Here is a 22353-nt window from a genome sequence, read left to right as displayed (position 1 = left end):
TAATAGCATTGTTTCTTAACCTTAGCGATCGTATACCCCTCGTGCTTGCAATAAGATTTCTCGTAGCCCCTGTTCATTTTCAACACAATTCCTGATTGTACCTATATTAAAATTAGAAAGCCCATACACGTAAAATCGCGCGTAGCGCGAAGACCATTTTTCAGTTGAGTAAATTGGTCAAGAAAATATTCCCCAGCATATATACGCGTAATTCCACAGTGCATCTCGTACCCCATGATGCGGTGCTCCGTACCCCGAAGGGGTCTACGAACCCTGGTTAAGAATAGAAATGTCGCCGATGAATTCATTGGTGTTATATAAGAGCTGTGGAGCGTACTACTACCTTAATCGCCACCGATAATAGCATGGATAAAGAGATCAGACAACACCTAGCATGTAACCAACTATACGTCACGGGGGTCACATAATACCAATGGTTCCTATACAGCACCGTAACTGCCGCACCCCAAACCCCGCAAATGGGGGGGGGCCCGAGCTCAAAGGGGGCCCAAAATTATTTCGTGAATTAGCATAAATAATAAAGTATTTTTTGAAAATTTATGCCAATTTTTCAATATTTTTTCGCGCTGCGCGCGAATTCAAGAAGCCATTTATCTTTATTATTGGGTATTAGGCCATTACCGCGCTACGACCCACCAAGACCTACAATCAAGTTTTAGGCAATATAACATGCGACTCCAAGAAGTGTGCCAGAACGATCGGCAGCGAGAAAACCTTGGCCGAAAAGGTCTATGCCCGTATGCTGACCGAAGACTGCGTTCTATATATAAAATACACATATGTTTAATTGTACATAGGCGCCTAAATGACTGACGCCGAATGTTCCTGTCTTTGCAATCTGAACCTCACAAGACAAATACCATCCCGATGGGAAAAAATTTATGCCAGTGAAGAAATACCAATTTGAAATCGTGTGCGTCTCTTAGTTTAGAAGGCTACGTTTGGGCGATTCTATATGTTTTGATATAGCAGACTGGAAGTCACGAAATAACATCAACGAAGTCATATCAACGGGTCCGCCCGCCAGAAGATGTTTAATTATTATTTGCGGGCCATCCCGTTTTCAAGACACTTCACTCAGCTCTACCGGTAAATCTAATTACGTGAGTAGAGAGGAAAATAAATTGATAGCATAATATATATGCAATCGCCGATCTGATTGACCGATTTTATCATAAATTATCGAAACTTTTCGCGCTTCGCGCTGGCTCACAATACAGTACAGATGATTTCGTGACAAACGCGAACAACGTGATGGAGGGGGGGTCGTTTTATCACCCTATGGGAGCCCAAGACCCACGTTTTTGGGGGCCTGACGAGGTGCTGTTTCGTTCCTGCCAACGGGTATAAGCTTGAAGATGTTTAATTATTAATGGAGTGGTCCTACCTTTTCAAACACACCTCACTCAGCTCTACCGGCAAATCTGATTACATGAGCAGAGAGAAGATAAAAATTGATAACAATATAGGCAATTCCCGATCATACGGACCGATTCAATCATGAATTGTAGAAATTTATCCGCGCTTCGCGCGCTTAGGCGACAAAATCTGATTCACTAAACAAACTCCCAATGAATATGATAAAACGCGGCAAAGAGTGTATTGCCGGAGGGGGGGTCTGGGGGGCGAAGCCCCCCAGAAGTTAGGTCTATAACCCTATGGGGGGCCCAAGACCAAAGTTTAAGGGGGGCCTGACGAAGTGCTGTTACGGCCCTGTTCCTATACTGGCCTGATTAGATTGCCATATATACCCTATGCAACGCAAGCTACCACCTTTTGATATATTACTATTCGCCATGACAGTTTCATAGATTGCTACGTCCGTAGGATTGCCAAGTCACCGTTCCGCGTCGTAAGTCCTTCTCCGGTCTTAACGTTTGACTCGACTCAACTCGAGTCATTTTTATTAAATCACCCAGTCAATCCGAAATCGAGTAATTTTACGAAAGATCGCACAAAACCAAATCACAATATTTTCAGTCACGAATCATCAACGGGTCATGTTTTATCATCATGAACTAGAAATGTGACATAATAGCTGATCTTCTACCGCATTGTAGCTTTTAAAAGTGATGTGATATAGTGTGTTTTGTTCAGATTTCAGTGTTTTTATAGCAGTTTTAGGTTGAACTTCAAGTTCTTATATCTAAAAAAGATACGTGGCACTGGAATATATTGTCGAATACTTGAAATTCCAAAATGCCGTCGCGGGCCGCACAAAATGCTCTCGCGGGCCGCGTGTTTGAGACCTCTGATTTAGAGGGTTCCGACCATCCCATATCGATATATGTCGGCTATATCGGGTGGTAATTATCCGTAGGCTCATACAACATATTTTTCAGTATATGCATTTCATGTACACACATCGGGAACAATATTTTTGAAATGTTCTGCAGTTTCCGACCCTGTAAATGCCGATTTCCACTCTTCATAAATATGTATGATTTTATTGATTGTTAGGCTTGACTCGACTCGTCTCCGCTTTCACGTTATCGTAAATTCCGCAATGTCCAGGAATCCACGCCACGAGTAATCACGAGCACTGATTGACTCGTTTTACGAAGTAGGGATTTGGAAAAGTTTCACGGAACAATTCCAAGCACAGACGGTATAATACTGTAATGCGTAATCTGACAATGGCAACAAAGACGCCTTGAACTAAACTATTTGGAAAGAGTGACTTCTTGTGACTTTAATTGTTACGGCATACTTTGCTACATTGGCTTTATTTTTAATCTGGATTACGCATGCGAGGTACATAGGCTGCGTAATCGCGGCACATTATTGAACAGGTTTCAAAGTGAACGAATTTTCGGTTCAGTTTATACAGCCTGCGATTTTACTCCACGCAGTAACATTCAAATTCAAACATTCTTTACGCGGGCCGCTCAGAAAAGCTTCGCGGGCCGCACTTTGCCCAGGTCTGCTATACGTGGTACTCTTAATAAGGGAGACACGATAAGTATTCCCCTTGAATATATTATATTGCGATGAATATAGTCCGGAATGGAATAATATTAGAAGAGCTTTTCATCCAGTGATTTTGCTCGGGAAAAAATTGGCGATGAATATGCATACTTTCGTCCGTACAATTTGTTTTGAGTCATATTATTTATTTCATTTTAGAAAATAGTTTTAAGGTTTTCTAAAGGCAATGACTTATTCCGATGACGAGAATTGCTCGATTTGCATGGGACCGATGGTGGATCCAGTTTACTTACCATGTCTTCACGTCTTCTGTCGAAGCTGCATTGCGGAGTACGTTGCAAGCGGTATAGCGATAGCGTGAGTATGCAAATAGGAACGATCTCACTTAATCTATGAGTGGCTTGTTTTACTGTTTGAATTTCATCGGTATGTACTGTAGCCTGATTAAATCAATGCAGGCCTTATTAGATATTATATGTTGCGTTCATAGGTAGGGTAACCATCCGTCTACTCCGCTGATACAAGGGAAAAGCGGGTATTTCTGGAGTCAAGTTGGAAACAAAACCTTTTTTAGTCAACTCCACGAAATTAGCTCTATAAATATAAAAATCGCCAATTCTCTCGTCCGCTATAGTATTTTACAGCCTGTGAAAAGAGTCCTGTTTTCTGGATCTCAACATAGGGTAACCCTACCATTAGGTGTCTGTAGCCAACAATAGTTTAACCACTGTTCTCTAACAATAGTTCCCACAATGTGATACGCGAGTAACTTCGGGGTACCGATGAATTCGTTAATTGTGTAATACCATACTACATTTGGTTTGTGAGGATACGCCCGACTTAGCTATCATTGGTTGCACGTGATTAGGCTCGATCAATATGGTCGAATTGCTACTGTTTCAACTGTTTGACAATGCCCCCAGAACTTGAGTTAAACACCCTTTGTACTGTACTCGCAGCATCCAATGAGCTATGTTTACTCAAATGTCATGAGCTGATCTACATAGGCTACTGGTCATTAAATAATAGATGGTATTGAGTAATGATTTACGTGGTATTTACGGCCGTTTCGATATCAGTAGAGATACTATGGTTCATAATAGTACTGATGAGGTTACTGCTCTTCAATCCGCGCTAAAAAGGTATAAAAATCCTGCTCTGGACCAGTGGTTCTTAACCTTTTTCACCACGCGGACCGGTAAAATTTCAAAAAATATTTGGTGGACCGGTGGACTTTCAAAAATTGAAATCAACTCATAACGTGAAGTATGCCACCATTTTTTGCCAGTATGTGGTGCAAGAGAGTGACATTTTGAGGGTTTTGATCGTAAATAATTATGTTCATGATGGCATCCATGTGATTTTACCATCGTGAGTCTGATGAGTCGAGGTAAAATTTCCTTGCCCAGATAAACGTGTAGGGTTCCGCACCGAAGGCCATGGATTCAACCGACGACGCTAACTCGAATAATATTCTTCTCTTCGGCAATATCGAGAGAACAAGCGTTTCGGAGTCGAACGCAGCACCTTGTTGTGCTACCTTGCTCATTGCCCACTACCACCAGACGTAGGCTAATCTGGCTACTGTGAATACAGTGCGCCGCACGAAAACACCCAACAACAGTTATACCAGGTCATCCAAAAACTCAGGGCCGATCGTAAGCCTAGCTGCCCAACAACGTTGGTTTTTGGGCGCACAGGTTGATAAACCAAACTTCTGGGGAGCGTCGTTCCTAGACCCCACTGTTGGTTGGGTGTTTTCAGCAGTACTTGAGAACACAGTGTAGGCAGAAAGATCATGAAATATGATCGCGCGATGCGCGGGAATTTTCTGTAATTCATGACTGAATCGGTCAATAATATTGGTAATTGCATATATATTGCTGTGATTTTTTATACTCTCAAAATTATCAGATTTTCCGGTAGAATTGATTAAGGGTGAGTAGATATTCAAATCACCCAAGCGTACTAAACTAAAGCACGCACACGATTCCAAATTGGTATTTTTTCACTGGAAAATAATATTTCTCTGTGGTCTGGCCTTTTTCGTATGGGGTACAGATTGCCAGGACAGCGAGATTCGGTGCCAGCCATTTTGGAGCCTATGGACAAAATTAGACATATACATAATATATTTCGAAGTTTTGGTAGGGCATTCCTTTTCGGCCAAGGTGATCTCGCTGGCCAGTTCATAGCACATTTTTCGAAGTCCTGTGTTAGCCTGAACTTCATATATGTTGGCACGGTAATGGCTGACGCTGAAATGCTTATTTCTGTAAATCATGATTATTTCTTGGGGGAAGGAGACCCAACAATCAAGACATTTAGTGAAGCTAAACCGTGCGAAGCGCGAAGAAAATTTGAAAAAGTTGGGTAAAGTTATAAAAAAAGAAGCTGTTGTACAGTCACGAAATAATTTTGGGGCCGTTCAAGCTTGAACCAGCTCCAATTGGGGGGTTTGGGGTGCGGTAGCTACGGTCCTCCGCAAAATGAATGACTGGAAAACAAATGATCGCACAAACTGCGCGGTGTAGCGAGTCACTCGTACTGGTCGCTCGTATGTCGTCAAACGACACGGCTCGAACTTCAAGTCGAATCGAACATGTTTTCAGACCTACTTCACGAAGTTCGGAATGAGTTTAAAATTTGATGTTGAATTTATTTTATCAATGGACCATCCTTCAACATATTGCACCTTGAAATTAAGGTACAAAATTATAATATACCTCGCGGACCGGTTAGAAAGTCATCGCGGACCGGTGGTTAAGAACCACTGCTCTAGACTATTTACGCATTCTGAATAAGTTCATCAACCTCCTAGTAAAGTATATTTTTCATTCATCAGGACTCTCGAGGAAGCTTTGCGTTCGGAATTGGATGACTTGACTCCCATACATTGTCCATTGTGCAGGAACACGGTGTTTGCGAGGCGTAACCAAGAAGTGATTTATCCCGAGGCCAAAACGTGTGGGGGCTGCGAAAAATACATAACGAGGATTGTCCAATTTCCGTGCTGCCATTTCCAGAACGAAAGAAACTGCCTGTCGTGTGAAATAGGCAAAGACACAGGGTAAATACATCACACAAAAACTCAAACAATTACAGGCATGGAAGTGGTAAATAACGGCGGACGACAGACCATGACAAAAGTATTTGCTTTACCGCTGCGCGAATGGCATTGCGCGATTTCAATAAGAAAATTATATGGTGTGAGTTGGGAATGAGAACATTTGACCGGCGCTTTACTGCTGATTAGTATGCAATTCGTAATTTCACCAGTTATTGATTAAACAAACTTCGTATAGCTTAAATCAGACCTGCTGTTGCTGTTTGTGATATTCGCGGTGTTGTTACCTACTATGGTAATTTACACCAGGGTAATTTATCTTCACTGTTGTGCCGTAGCAGTCGACTTGTAGCACGACCCACTTTTAGGCTTTGATAAGACACCGCTTACACGGATGAGATGGAGAGGATGAGCCTAGACAAACCTCCAACACTCCACTCCTCTACTCCTAGTACTTACTCAAGTAGAACTAATTTTTCGCTCCTTCTAATTCACAATATTTAATGATTTACGTATTATATCCTTCCAATGAGAGAGAGAGAGAATGAGAGAGAATGAGACGTAGAAATACAGGTACTTTTTGTCGCGGAGAGCCAACAATAACACTGGTCTTTGCGATTTTTGCGCCAGGACTTCGTTGGGCCAATTATACCTAATTTGAGAGCGCTGAATACGAATCTGACGTTATTTTTGCTCTATCACATCACGTTTTTGAGATAATACATATGTTGAATGTTTCTAATTTTTCAAGGTACTCAAGTAGTTATTAGCTAATTGCAGTACTTACTGAAGTGATAATATTTTACAACTACTTCAACAACTACCTGAACAGTATTCTGGATGGACTAATTTGGTTTTTGTAAAGTAGAAAGTAGTTGAGGGATAATATTGCACCACTATCATGAGTTAAAGGGGAACTGCACTGCATGATGTGGTCTCAAATTGAAGGGCAGAACGAAAAACAAATTTTGGCTGCAACCGTTTACTTCAGAACGCCATCGTAATGGAGCTGCGATGTATTGAAATTTCCACAAGCACATCACGCTCCAGCAGTCACGCAGAGATCGAACTTTATATAGTTGTCAGCCGATGTTATGAAGGAAATATTGTCGTATACGACAGAAATAGAATACACTAGGCCCGATTTTGACATAGATCTCCCGACTGAACATCTTCCGTTGAACGCGGTATCTAAACCACCTTGGCGTGTACGACATATTTCCTGCATAACATCGGCTGACAACTGTACAAAGTTTGATCTCTGCGTGACTGCTGGAGCGTGATGTGTTTGTAGAAATTTCAATACATTGCAGCTCCATTATGGTGGCGTTCTGAAGAAAACGGAGGAGGCCCTAATTTTATTTTCGTTTTGCCCTTCAATTTGAGACCACATCATTTTTAGAGTGCAGTGCCGCTTTAAATTGTCATAAGAAACGTGTTAAATAGCCTCCGAATCACGGTAACTGAATATATTTTTTCGAAGATTCTATACCAATGGGTGGTGTCATAATTGTCATTTTGTGTTAGCTGCGACGATACATGTTGCTATTTCGTATGTAGACCTAGCCACCTCCGACTAACTGTTGAAAGTATGCAACCACCCTCCCCCGACCAAATATACTTAGATATTTACTGACTTTTAGTAATTCTCAGACCTTTCATTTCGTCTTCCACTTCAAATAGTTTTCACATGTCTTAGAAATTACTACTTCTACTTTTAATTAAGTAGAAATGTAAGGCGTTACTTGTGCTACTCGAGTAGCAACGCCGATCACTTCGACCAACTCTAGTTCATAGTAAAATATTACGGCAAATCAGAAACCGTCAAAAATGTAAAGCTTTTTGTATTTAGAACTGGCGTTTAATCATGCAAAACACAAACAAAAAGCCTCGAAAATATTTAAAAACATCACTATAAATTAACCAATGTTCATCTCTGGCTCTGTTCCATCATAGAGCACATAGTATTTGGTGTAGGCCACAGAATGTCCTATGTCGAGACGGAGCGACTGTCCTAGGACCGATGCATATTTATTTCTATTGTGAAGTAACACGCACTTCAGGTTTCGTATTGAGCTGTTAGTAAGCAGTCTCCGTTCATCTGGTTGTCTATAATAGACAATGCAAAAAAAGCCCTTTATATCATGGCAATAAGCCCCAAAACACAGTTCAGAAACAGCTTTCTTCGATTCCGATAAAATGTGACAGTATATGGAAACTGGAGAAGAAGAATCAGCATCATAAGTACAGGTGGAGATTAATGATGATAAATTCTTTCAAGTTATCATGATTAGCACTTTTTTCTTTGAAAAAGCAGAAATCCTGTTTCTATTACTGTTTCAAAACAAGCTTGAAGAGCCACATATTTGGGTCGTGTTCCGGAGTGAACAATTCTCATCTACATAATATACCAACAATACAATGTTTATTATTTGCAAACTTTTTCGTTTTTCGAAAGAGCGGTATGCTATCATAAAACGCACTGACCGATTAAGTCTGCAGGACAGATGTATAAAGATAGATAGCGTAGGAAACTGAGTTAGGTACGGAGCTACTAATCACAATATGTGAACAAAGAGTGGTATATAAAGATGATAACTGATACCGACAAAAAATAGTTACAGCCACATGTCGAAAAGAGGTCCTGATAGAAAGAAGACAGAGGACAACTGTTTAGCTTTCTTGACTACTTTGACCACCTCTGCGAATTATACGATCTGTGCCTCACATTTTTTGTGATACGTTTCCAAATCCCTAATTCGTGAAACTAACCAATCTGTGCACAACACACGTGAATAGCAGTCATCATCACCCATAAACGATGAACGGCTAGTTCGAAAGAAAGAAAAAAATGAAAGATGGGCCTGTAGGCCGATATTTCAATAACATTTAGGGCAATATATATTTGCTAAGTTTCCGTGTTTAAGGAGACCACGAGTTGGCATTATGACAAAAACACGCATCATGACATCAAAAAACGTGTGACAAGCTATCGCCGATATCTCAAATCTGAATCTGAAGCTTGACTGCGTTATGGACATTGGTTCTTAATATAGCTCAGTGGTTCTCAGAGTGTGAGCAGAGCACGAGTTGGTAAAAAAACTTAGATTTGGTTTGCGGCCTAGAAAGGTCGATGTAGAAAACATTGTCGGTACGAAGCAACAGGTGTGTTACTAGCACTCCGGCAGTATACATTGAAATTCAATGCTGTCAGCAAACAATTGCTGTTGAATGTTTTCTCTTGCTAAGCTATTTCGTAAGGACAGACAGTTTCAACCAGAAATGCTCTACAGTTCTAACGTTATGCAAAACAATGCCTAATAAAAATACCTGAGCGCAAAGTTTTTTCTCGAAGTAGTTTTTTAATGTCAAATATGTCAAAAGTTTGATTTTTTTAGTGCAAAATAGTCCGTTTTTAGGTAAAAAAATAATCACCTTAGTGATGACATTTTCGATAATGGTCAGCAACAAACATTCTAAAATGTATAGCGCAAGAACTTTCCAGGATATACGGGATTCCTCCGAATAGCCTGGATGAATATAGTATTAGTATTTAAATATTGTTAGTACCATTCGAATTGTTATACCGTACATGCTTTCCAGAGATGTGAGCTGCCCGTATTGTTTGAACGAATTCAGTGCATCCGATCTGACTTCGCTTACTCTGTGTCTGTTTTGCAACGAATTGAAGGAGGAACGAACACCGACGTGCGTCTGTCAAGGGCCTGTTACCGTGCTCAACCTGCATCACATTATATCAATGTTAATTGCTGCACAAGCTGAACAACGTAGACAAAGGTAACATGCTAGTGGCACTTCCGATCTTTCTCATGGTTTCAGTAGCTCAGGAGCTTACTACATATGTGTCGAATTCGGTGATTCTTAGCCTTCGCTCCGGTCCCCCTCCCAGGGGGCGATTTGGAACTTGATCGGAGTGGAAACGTCCAGGGTGCGATATGGGCTCAGGGATGGGTATGTGGGGCGCTCAAGAAAAATGGCGTCGCAGTAGATGATCTAGTAGGGACATATGACGATAGAGTACAAAATAGTTCTATAGATCCCTGAGCTCTCAACGTAAATTATCATTCACTAAAAATCTGACAAATCTCGGGATTTTTCGTCGCACTTCGCGCGAAATGTTAACCGATGATGTTTGCAACTTCTTTCAATGAAAGCAGTGGTTTATTATAATTCATGTGAAATGAATTGCACGTACTTGTTAGATCGCGAAATCCCCGTTAAAACACTCCCGTCACGCTATAGCTCGGGTTATTCTCCACAAAATGTTTCGAACCCGGTATTGTATCCTGAACCGCACAGCTTGTCGAAATCGAAGGAAGAGACACTGTATCATTTTTTAGAGTGAGAGCCCTTTAGATGAGCCCTTTAGAGCCCTTTAGAGCCCCATAGATGATGCTTTGATCCTTTTTGGCCAAATGATCAACTAAATATACTTGTATTTGAGAGCTACGAAATTATGTCGTCAGATTATTTCTTCATCGCATCATAAAAAATGGTACTGCGTCGTGTTTTGACCCACAACATCATATGAAGGTTATATAATATGGGTTGGTTGGTTTGGAACACTTCATGACTACTAAATTCAATGTGTGCATAGATCTCTACCACATTCTAAGTTGATTTGACCAGAGATGAGCGGATTTGGTATTTCTATTTTCTAATCCAATCCAAATCGTAATCCAAAATCTTTGTATATTCAAATCCATGTCCAATCCTAATCTGATTCTGACATGATATTAAGAAAAAATGCTAATTTATGCAAGGAAGGAATTGGACATTTTTCTTTCGCAACCAACTATCCTCTTGATTTAAGAAAACTTTGCATAGGGCTGCATCTCTCATGTTCGTTGGCACCAAGTGTACCATAGTGTAGTGTACCATAAGTTCATTCGTAACTGATCTGAATAAAGTTTGTCGCCATTCGCCACACGACATATCAATTTCCCTGTAAATCAGTAAATCCAATCCAAATCCTAATCCGTTCAGAAAAAAATTTGCAATCCTAATCCGACAAAATTTCACAAATCCGTTTTTTTTCAAATCCTAATCCTAATCCATGCTCATCTATGCATCTCACACAAAGCAATTAAACAACACCCAATACAATTAACTTCCCAGTATTGCCAATCGCAGAGATGAATAAGGGATGTGTACATCGGGCTCGACCCAAATCGCACGACGCCAGACCTAGACAATTTTTGAAAAGGAGCGTTTTGGGAAAAAAGTTTAAGAACCACTGGCTAAATCTATGGAAATGAAATTTTCACAAAAATGATTGACATTTTACTGTACATGTGTGGGCCTGCGGAACGCAAGCATTTACAGATTGTACATAATGCTCAGATTGGGCTCTTTCACGTTGATAAAATAGGTACTTTCAACTTCAGATGTTCGGTGTTCTTGATATACATAACGGTGATCCATACCTTATCACAATGGTTCTCAACCGGGGGTCCGCGAAGCCTCCAAATTTACAAATTAGTTGATAACCTAATATGTATTTATTCAATTAGGAAAATCACGGCAGTTTCTCTTCATTACTATTAAAACTCCAGAACTCACATCAACAGAAAGGCCGTCTGAGATGAAATATACTGCTGTGTCGACTCATTTTTATTGGTAAATTGCCAATGGCCTATGATACAAACATTTTGCTGTTTAGAGATGCTTTGTTAGGTATTGCGGAATAACTAAACAGTTGGATTAGTAAGGTTAATCACGGTAACTTCGAAATGTTTACAAAAATCCTGTGATATAGATAACCATTTTTCATAATAACTTCAAGATGAACTGCTATATAGAAATGACCAGGCTTGACGTTATATGTTCATTACAAAAATTTGCTTGTGAATATTAGGGCCGTATTTGTTCCGATCATACCCAAATGTGTCGTCGGAACCACGGCGTTTTACATTCGCCACCACCTATCTTTGTGGAAATGGATTTTGGGCACTCGTTCATATCAAATCGACGGCGCGGATTTGTTCGACGCGACCAGGTATTTCAAGAAATGCAGTTGCAGAATTCGCTTTGAATTAATAAAAGTCAACTCAATTTCTACATAAATAGTATAACGTTATTTTGAAGATAAGTCATTTTGTTGCTGTTTATCACTAGCCTACAGTTATTATCTGCCCACGACAGATGACGATTGCACGATAATTGAGCTAAATTTGAACTAAAACGTCGGGAGGGGGGGGGGTCCGCTTGGGTTCGTAACAGTCCAAAGGGGTCCGCGAAGACAAAAACGTTGAGAAACACTGCCTCATCAGATTGAGTTGTTTATGAAATATTATGCGCTTTTTCAGCGGTCATAATGGAGAGCGGGAAGTTGGTACCAACGTGGAACCGCCTGTTCAACAGACTGGGCAGAGGGATACTGTTGTTAGACCGCCGTCCCGACAGGTCATAACAGGAGAGATGTTCCGGTCACCAATATTTCGTACTCTCGTCGTCTTAGTTTTCGGCGTTCTGTTATGGTATGGAGTGTACCACATTTTCATTGGCGAGAAAAAGCAGGTGGAATCAAACCGAAGAGCCGGACGACTACGCATATGGTGAGATATTCATGTATCAAACTCACGCGTGTATAAATCTGATGCGGCTAATATTATTATTGCAACTAGAGAAACGTGGTGCGTATCGCCGATGTTCTGTTTTGTGTTTCCCAGTCAGGAAGTAGAACGATGTTACGTACGTTACCATAAATGAATGTGAGATGAATAACATGTTCTGCAACAAACTACGCAATGTGATGTGGTAAAATAAATGTCTGGAAATACCAACAGGTATGAGATGATGCAAACTACAACACAGTGTAGAGTTACAGTCACTGCTTTCCCGTCACAAGTCATTTACCGTCACCGCAAATATTGAGTCGTGAATGAGACGTTTGTTTTCAATAAATTTTTTCGAAATGGCCAAGAAAAGACGAAATTTGATAACTTATCACTATGAAAAGTTTTTGCAACTTTTGCAACTTTTTTACAGCTTTCAGCAGCTACCTAAACACTCAGAAGTTATGTAATAAGATGGTTTAAGCTGTTTGGAGGAATCTTATATTGCAACTCGTTGCCAATTTTCTCCATTTTTTTTCATTCAACTTTTTGCAACTTTTTCGATTCTTTATGCAACTTTTTACAATTTCTTTCGATTTTTCATGCAACATTTTGCAACTGTTTTGATTTTTCATGCAAATAACTTGTTTACTGGAATTATTTGGCACTATCTGTAACTAGATCGCTTGATTATTCCACTGTCGTTTAAATTTGAGGTCCTTGATGATTTGACGTACATTCAGGCTAGACCGCCGAAAACTATATTTTTACTAGGTAATTTTTTCAGGCAATTGATTTTGTTGAAGTCGCCAATGCTGAGTTTTGCTACAGTGCCTTGCATACGGATCGAGTCTAATATCCCATGCCCTAATAATTTCAAGGAACTTGTCCATAAATGCAACTTTTTAGTGTAACTTTTGTGAAAAATAAATGCAAATTTCCATGGATTTGACTGCAACAAAAACTTGCCCTACGTATTACGCTCCAACCACCCAACTGAATGTTCGGTTCAGTTAAATGCACCCCTGTCTCTAAATACACGCAAGCCTTATGGATGTGCGTTGAAATTCAACGACTAATCAATCAACCTAAACAGCACGTAGGTCGTAAAGTATATCGTTATTCGAAGACTATCGCCTCATTATTGGCGCTGCGACATCATATTTCTTTTAAACTTCGCGTATAGCGCAAAATGGATTCCGGCTTTTGTGGCCCATAGACGCTCAACTTCGCTGAGCCTCAGCTATAGCTCCACAGAGAAGATACTTGTTGAACAAATTTATGTATGGTGGTTGTGATGATATTTAAAGTAGTCAAAGCCGTCATGGCGGCAGAAAGGGCATGCCGACGCTGTTTGTCCGCGTTGTCGCTGCCGATGTAATCAACCACGGTACACAAAAATGGAAATTAAACTCCGGTAAATAGGAAAAGAGGATTGGTATCCATGACGTGGCCATTTCTAGTGCAACTAAGAGCATTAATAGGCCATAAGAAGTAGAATATATTTGATCGCTTGACAATGCTCTTGACGATTTGTCTCCGAGTCGGTATCGGGGATGGACGCATTGATTCGAGTGATAATTTGAATGAATTGACTCGAGTGGTGACATATCATGTTTTCGACTGCTAAAACTATACTCTACTTGCTACTGAGATATTAATTTATCAACGGTAATTATAGTTTGATCGCATTATTGACAGTAGAAACCTGGTCGTATCGCCGCAAACTAAACATCTCGCACAAAGTAACGCACGTTAATAGAAATGACGTATATGTGACGCAGTGTTGGGATGACTCGAGTCATGACTTGACTAGAGTCAGACTCGGGTCACCTTTTTCGCATGACTTGACTCGACTCGAGTCACTTTGCAAAAATGACTTAACTCGACTAGGCGTATCAGTAATGTGGATTGACTCGTAACTCGGAGCAAAATTCACGAGTCAATTTCAAGTCATCAAGTAATCGGCATCTGTTTGAATTGTTCGCGAAACGCTGGTGTAACCCGTGAGAGCGGCCAATCATTCAATGATCATACGCAGTGGTGGCTTTTGGGGTAGGCGAGGTAGGCGGTTGCCTAGGGCCCCCCCTGGTTGATTTACGCGCTTTCGAGGGCCCCCCCTCCTCGGTTTACGCGCTTTTTCCGACTATTTCTCCGGTTTACGCGCTTTTTTTCAAGTATTACCATTTTCTGAATAACCGCGGAATCCTTGTATCCATAAAGAATATGGTATTGTACCGTAAAGACAGGTCAATCATCAAATCTCATTTTTTAGTAATCATTTTACGAATAACCACAAAAATCCATGCACCAATTTAGAATATGGTACCGTAAGCAGCAGTCAATCATTAAATTTCTGCGCTAGTTGCAAGAGCTCACTTTGATTTGATGATCTCCATCTATTTTGCCATTAGCTAAAGGGCCCCCCCTCCTACATTTACGCAAATGTTATCATTTTGCAAATAACTGAAAATACATGTACCCATGTAGAATGTAATACCGCACACAGAAGTCAATCATTAAATTACTGCACCTGCTAAAAGCTTACTTTGATTTTATGAGGGGGGGGGCCTTCTTCATTTACGCGATTTTTGGTTATCATTTTACGAATAACCGTAAAAATACATGTACCCATGTAGCATATAGTACTGTAAGCAGCAGTCGATCATTAAATTTCTGCGCTAGTTGCAAGAGCTCACTTTGATTTGATGATCTCTATCTATTTTGCCATTAGCTAAAGGGCCCCCCCTCCTACATTTACGCAAATGTTATCATTTTGCAAATAACTGAAAATACATGTACCCATGTAGAATGTAATACCGCACACAGAAGTCAATCATTAAATTACTGCACCTGCTAAAAGCTTACTTTGATTTTATGAGGGAGGCCCCTTCTTCATTTACGCGATTTTTGGTTATCATTTTACGAATAACCGTAAAAATACATGTACCCATGTAGCATATGGTACCGTAAACAGTAGTCGATCATTGAATTTCTGCATCCGCTTAAAGAGCTTACTTCGATTTTATGAGCCCCCCCCCCCTAAATTTATGCGAATTTTAGTTATAATTTTGCGAATAACCGTGAAAATGTATGTACCGATGTAGAATATGGTACCGTAAACCGTGGATCATTAAATTTCTGCATCTGCTAAAAGAGCTTACTTTGATTTTATGAGCCCGCCCCCCCCCCTTACATTTATGCGAATTTTAGTTGTCATTTTACGAGTAACCGTGAAAATATATGTACCCATGTAGAATATGGTACAGTAAACAGTAGTCTATCATTAAATTTCTGCACCTGCTAATAGAGCTTACTTTGATTTTATGAGCCCCCCCTCCATTTATGCCAATTTTAGTTTATCATTTTGCGAATAACCGTGAAAATACATGTAGGCCTACCCATGTAGAATATTGTCTTGTAAACGGTGTTCGATAATTGAATTTCTGTGCTTGTTAAAAGAGCCTACTTCGATTTTATGTTAATGAGGTCATATTGTAACATGGAATGAATTATTATTGAGTATATATTTCCTAGTGGCAGCAGTGTATATTTCAGTGCATCAAAATTTTCCAGTATAAGTTTGTGAGATTCTACTTGCTAGCTCTTGATGCCAGCTTTCATATGATACCGTATGTTAATTGATAATGAACCGTGTCCACACTGAGCCTGAATATCCAAAATATCAAAGGAAATAGTCATTTGAAAGCCAATGAAAGCATAGGCTATTATAGCCTATATATTGTTGTTTACTGAGCCATTCTCTTGTTGTGAATTGGGCCTTTTCTTAATGGAAATCCATTCTCAGGGTTGTCATGATGGTAAATTTGTTCATTTCTTGTCTGCGGATTAGCAGCGTATTTTCAAAGCTTTACCATGCTCAATGTGCACCCGGTACAGTCAGTCAGAAAGTGTTTATGGTGTTGTCAGAAAGTGTTTTTTTATTACAGGTGGATGTCTTTTAATTGGTGGTGTACTATAGATAGATATGCAATACATCTTGCATGCAGGACAGTTTCTAGCGGCCTGATGCCTGATATTTTATGCCTCAAAAATCTATGTCGATACTTGAAAGGTTTGAATGGCTATCATTGAGAAAGGTGTACGAAAGGCTACATATATTCAATTTGTTGTGAGGTTGATAATTTAATGTGATGTCACAGAAAAAGACCAAAATGTGACCAAACAATTAGCAATGGAATCAATTTCAGCAGGGCAGAGGAAAGAATTAAATGATCACAAGTCAAGTTTTTGCAACTTTTTTTACAGCTTCTGGCAGCTTCCTACATACTCGGAAGTTATGTAGTATGGTGTTTTAAGCTGTTTCGAGGAATCTTATATTGCGACTTTTCTTCATTTTTTCAAGCAACTTTTTGCTGCTTTTCCATTTTTCATGCAACTCACTTTTTACTGGAAATATTTGGTACTTTATGTAAATAGATCGCTTGATTATCATCACTGTCGTTTAAATTTGAGGTCATTTCTCAGTTGACATACATTCAGGCTAGACCGCCGTAAATTATATTAGCCTACTACTGGGTCAATTTTTTCAGGCTATTGATTTTGTTGAAGGCGCCAACACTGAGTTTTGCGACAGTGCCTTGGATACGCATCGATTCGAGTATCTCATACCTTTATAATGTCAAGAAACTTATCCATAAATGTACTTTTTTAGTGTAAATTTAGTGAAAAATAAATGAAAAATAAATGCAACTTTTTACTTCAACTTTTATGAAAAATATGTGCAACTTTCCACGGATTTGACTGCAACCAAAATTTGCCCTAAGATCAGGTGTTGCATAAGACAATTTTGACCATTACACTCTTGAAATGGGCTACCAGTTCAATATAAATGTGACCCGGTAAACAGCATATTTAGTAAGGCGCACTCGTCAGTTTACAACCGTACCTTTCATTAGCTACGATGAGTTTGGTATCACTCAGTTATATGTTATGTTGTAATTGGTAGCATCAGTATCTCCTAATTACTGCAGTCAAGTATCTGTTACAATGCCGCGAGTACATGCTAAATGTAAGTCAGGACCTCAGAAAAGGAAGTGGTTCAGATTTGGAAAGAAAGTGACAATGCAAATTTTGAACTGCGACATAAATATTTAACCATCTATTTCAGCTCAGGAATGTTCTGCACAGATTGAGGATGATGCTGTTTTTCCACCAACTATATTGCCTTGTAGACTTGAATGATGTAACAGTGCTTTCAAATACGTATATTGTATTTGATTGCAGTGGTCTTTTGTCTATGCTAGTTGTGGCGTTTTAGGTTTAATCCAACCAGGCAAGTTCTTACAGACAAAAATTTTTTTTCTATAACTTATAATTTTTTCATTAGTGCGTGTTGTTTCGTGTGTGTAACTGTTTATTTACAAATTGCGCTGCTACTATAGTACCGTATGTCCGTATACTTCAAGGTTTGTTGTTGTTGTCATTGTTACAATGCGAATATCATGGTTTGTGATTTTGATTGTTGCGTCATACTTTGCCGTTTTGATTTTAAATCTATTTAAATCCCTTAGGTGTGCAGTTAACTCTTGAAGAGAGGCACCCAAAAATTATCCGAGTTCAATAAATATTATATTACAATGGATGTTGTATTGAAAGCTATATTCTTACAGATCATGGAACTAGCTCTTCACAGGTGATACCAGTACTGATGTGTTCCTGTGGTATTACTGGTGTTGTACCACATTGCCGCACATTTTGCTTTTATGCCTTATCATGCAACAAAATCTTCTTTGTAGCAAAAAGATAGGCCCAATCCAGCACCTGGCTGAAACCTTGACGTGGTGTGCTGGCTTATTACTAATGTCAGCCGACAGCTTTCTGGATTTATGTGGTATATTTGGCGTGCAGTTGCCTTGTTATACTATTATGTCATGCTACATCCCATAATTCTTCTACATAGGTGGGTCTGGGCACGCGCTGTAGTTCACTTGAGTCACTTGTTTTCGAATATGCCAAGTCGTTTATTGTACTGTGGCATGACATTATAATTATTTTATATGCTTAAAGTTTCAACATGATGTACAGACAAAGCACTACTGGAACAGTGTATACGTGGTGTAGAACAATAAAAGTATCGTTAAGCGCTAGTGAGGGGGGTCTGGGGGGCGTAGCCCCCCAGAAGTTTCGATAATATAGATAAGGAGGGCCCCCCCGGAAGTTTCGCCTAGGGCCACCACTGATCATACGTTTTACTGAGCCTACATTGTTCTCACGAAAGTCGGCAGAAACGGAATCAAAACTGCAGAAAATCGGCCTGGTGTAAATGACCATTGCAGTCGACGAACACCATGAATACTCCAAACAAACTAACGAAGTGATCGGAACTTACAAGCCACGTTGTCGTAAAATAGTAGTTAGGTAATTTAATAGCAAATATCTATCTCTGTTGTCTGTTCTTATCTTAACCAAACCTCTTGTTTTATTTAAATTCAATTCGAATATAGTTTATATACTCGTCAAATATTGGCACAGGCTCGAATTGTATCGCATGAATGTGTAGGTGGGTAATGTATTGCATCTTGTCAATTCGTTTCTTTATTCCATATTCTCTATTTTAGCTGGTAAGTATAAACTGAGGCTATGCAACAGTTCTTCGTAGATGTGAGCAATACAAACGCCTTCTTGCGTTTATATTTAAGAACTCTATATTCGTTCCTCGTTAAAAATCAAGGACCATTCAATGCGGATTTCAAACACCTAGCAAAATAGAATGACGTAATCATGCCTCATACTTCGAAAAGGCAACTTGGCTTGAATTGTGACTTGACACTCGTGACTTGACACTCGTGACTTGACTTGACTTGACTGGAATTGACTCGGGTCACCTCCAAAAATCGAGTGACTTGACTTGACTCGAGTCAAAATGTGCAATGAGTCGAAATGACTTGTGACTCGAAGGTAGTGACTTGATCCCAACACTGCTGTGACGTCGTACCACAAAGTGCAATGAAATATGGGTGGTTAAAAATATCACATTAGCTTTAATTTGGCGTGAAACTCGGATTATTGTCTTTGTGGTTGCTAAAAGGTACATGCTTGGATGGGCATGGACATTCAGAATTATCCATATCGCTATGAAGTCATAATTAGTGATACCCGACAACCCAATTTGACTCGAAAGCTGATATTCGATACTTGATCCGATACTTGAGCTTTACCAACCCTACTCAAGAGTCATTCAATGTTGCTTCTTCGTCAAATTCGAGCCTACTCGACTCAAGTCAAGTGCTTCAAAAATGTGACTCGAGTCGTTCGATAATTGCAGAACACTACGCTAGCATATTCGTTGCGTTTAGAAGATGTCCTAGGTAGCATCAGTTATATAATCCAAATATATTCTGTAACCTGTACAGCCGTGACCGGGAAATGTGGGTCGTGAATGAGCGTGGCATCGTTCATAAGACTCCGTGCGAAACAGATTGGGTTCCCTATTTGAAGAAGACTAAAACCAAGGAAGAGGACGACTTGAAAAAACGGAGTACCGTCGTCGTGCCTGCGGCTGAGAGGAAAGCCCCCGTTCACAAAGAATGGTAAGTGATAGTGGTACACTGGTTCACATATGTCATGAATTACCAGTATCGTATTATAGTTGAACATATACACATTCACAGTTAAAAAGTCATTGGTTTCAATTGAAATTATGCAATGGCGTATTGCAATATATGTATTTCGTTCTTGATGTTTGTGCAACGTATACACCGACTCATGATATAAAATGTATACACAAGATCCGTGCATATGCATATCATGAGTGCAAGACGTACATTTGCACACATGCCGCTGTACAAGGAAGATGTACATTGTACACTCTAGCCCTGTGTGGATTTCAAGGTCTCGCCCGACCCCTCCATGACATCCTGGAAATGCTGAGCGCCAAGCGGGGAATCCGCGGATACCAATAGCACTACCTAACATATATCTGGTCTGACCTACCGATCAAGTAGCCGGACACTCCACTACTACGGTATCTTGTCGTGTCGGTTATTGGCTTATTGCCTTCGGAAAGTGTATCCTTGAATCGTGGATAGTTAAAGTTGGCGAGTTGATGGACTTGTGTCTTTCTAAAGCTGGACCAGCGGGTCGTTTGTCTTACCTCTTGGTGTTGCGGAGACGACAATCAAATATTAATAACTATTACGAGAATGCAATCGCGGGATGATGTAGGCTGCTCCTTTCTGAAAGATTTGGATCATTTTTTTAATGAAAAAAAAACGACTTATTAGGGATCCGAACCCGGCTTACTAGCTATCATCAGTCGAATCGTGATTTCAAAGCGCCACGTAACGTAATAATGGTGTCTAGCTACTAGTACGAAGATTGAGGCGAGAAAACATTGTAGGGAGTAAATAACTTTATAGTGATCTCAATATGCCCGAATAGAGGTATATGTTGGCAATTACACCATAGAAATCAATAGGACGCAAATCACCTTTCAAGGAAAAGTAGACGAGTTGTTGTTGTTGTTGTTGTTGTTGTTGTTCTTGTTTCCGTATTCATGGTGTTTCGACTAACTGGGTCATTTACACCGGGCCGATATATTTTGTTACGATAGCTGATCAACCAATTTGCACCCCGGCCCACTTTCGTTCTAGGCCAGTGCTTTCCAACCCCTTTCAGTTCGCAACCCAGCATGAGATATGACCTAACGGATGAAAACGTAATTCCATATAACATTGTTTCAACAGAGTGGTAATGTAATGGCTATGACTGCGCACACAGTCGCCAGATTCTCTCAATGGCATTGAGTAGGTCTGGTCGAAGGTGCTGACCTTTTTTTGTAATCAGTATCCCAAATTTAGAGATGGTTCACGGAGCATTTTGAAATCGGAATTTCAGTCGCTACCATTCAAACGTTTGGAGTAGGCCTACATGCACTAGACAGAGTATTTTTGTTTCAGTTACCCCAGAACGGTTTGGTTGGTTACTCCAGAGGGTGAAGTCCACGCTAAGCAATGTGAATATTACTGACGAATAAAGAGTGAAAGTGACGATAACTACCATTTCAAGGAGTGAGATGCACTTGAAAAATGAGGAATCTGTCAACCAAGACAGTTATTGGGGTTCCTCACTGCTTATTTGTTTCTTTGTTAAGTTTAAAAATCACAATTATATTATCAATCACGCAGAATCTACTTTCATTCTCTTTGCATTATATAAATCTATATTATTATGCTTTCCTATACCGTTATTTTATTTTCAATCCGCTTACTATCACTGAACGCATATTAATAAATATATATATATATTAGTTTTGTTACTTTATTTCCATGAATAGGTAAGATAGGTTATATAGGGTTACCATATCTTGATATCTGAAAAAAAGGATACTTCTCAAAAATTCTGAAACCCGTGGTTCCGTCGAAGAAAACTGGTGAATTTTAAATGACGAAAAAAATGTCATCACTTTGATTGCACTCCCGAATTACCCGCATATCTACAATTCTGCTTACGAATACTGCTGTTAAGTGGACTTTTCGATGAAATTTTACTACTTTTTCATAAAAAGAGGTTAAATTCCCCAAAAAGAGGTCCCTTTCAATTTTGTCAGAAATGAGGACAAATTCTCTTAAAAGAGGACTAAGTTATATCTTCATATTACTCGAAGTCAAGTTCCTTGTTTACAATCGGTTTGGTCGAGTCGCTGGCTGATTTGGCCTCAGCGAAAGAACTCTCCTTCTCCTATTTCGACCACTCCCCACATCTGTCTACCTGGGGCAATATTCGAGTAATATTACA

General features: G+C 39.8%; 1 protein-coding gene across 1 annotated transcript; it reads left to right on the top strand.

The window, feature by feature from the left end:
- The first annotated feature begins 1789 nt into the window (after nt 1–1789).
- On the top strand, nt 1790–21865 carry LOC145453230 (uncharacterized). Its single transcript, XM_080331214.1, has 6 exons — nt 1790–3306; nt 5795–6019; nt 9620–9814; nt 12346–12594; nt 19971–20147; nt 21516–21865. Exons 1-6 carry the CDS (start codon nt 3176–3178, stop codon nt 21583–21585), a joined length of 1047 nt encoding a protein of 348 aa, XP_080187340.1. The 5' UTR covers nt 1790–3175; the 3' UTR covers nt 21586–21865.
- The last annotated feature ends 488 nt before the right edge of the window (nt 21866–22353 follow it).

The sequence above is a fragment of the Botryllus schlosseri genome, chromosome 13 (assembly GCF_051294905.1).
Source record: "Botryllus schlosseri isolate E-star chromosome 13, Bs_hap1, whole genome shotgun sequence".
Lineage (NCBI taxonomy): Eukaryota > Metazoa > Chordata > Ascidiacea > Stolidobranchia > Styelidae > Botryllus > Botryllus schlosseri.
Note: the sequence above shows the minus strand (reverse complement) of the source record. Positions and strands in the feature narration are given on the sequence as shown.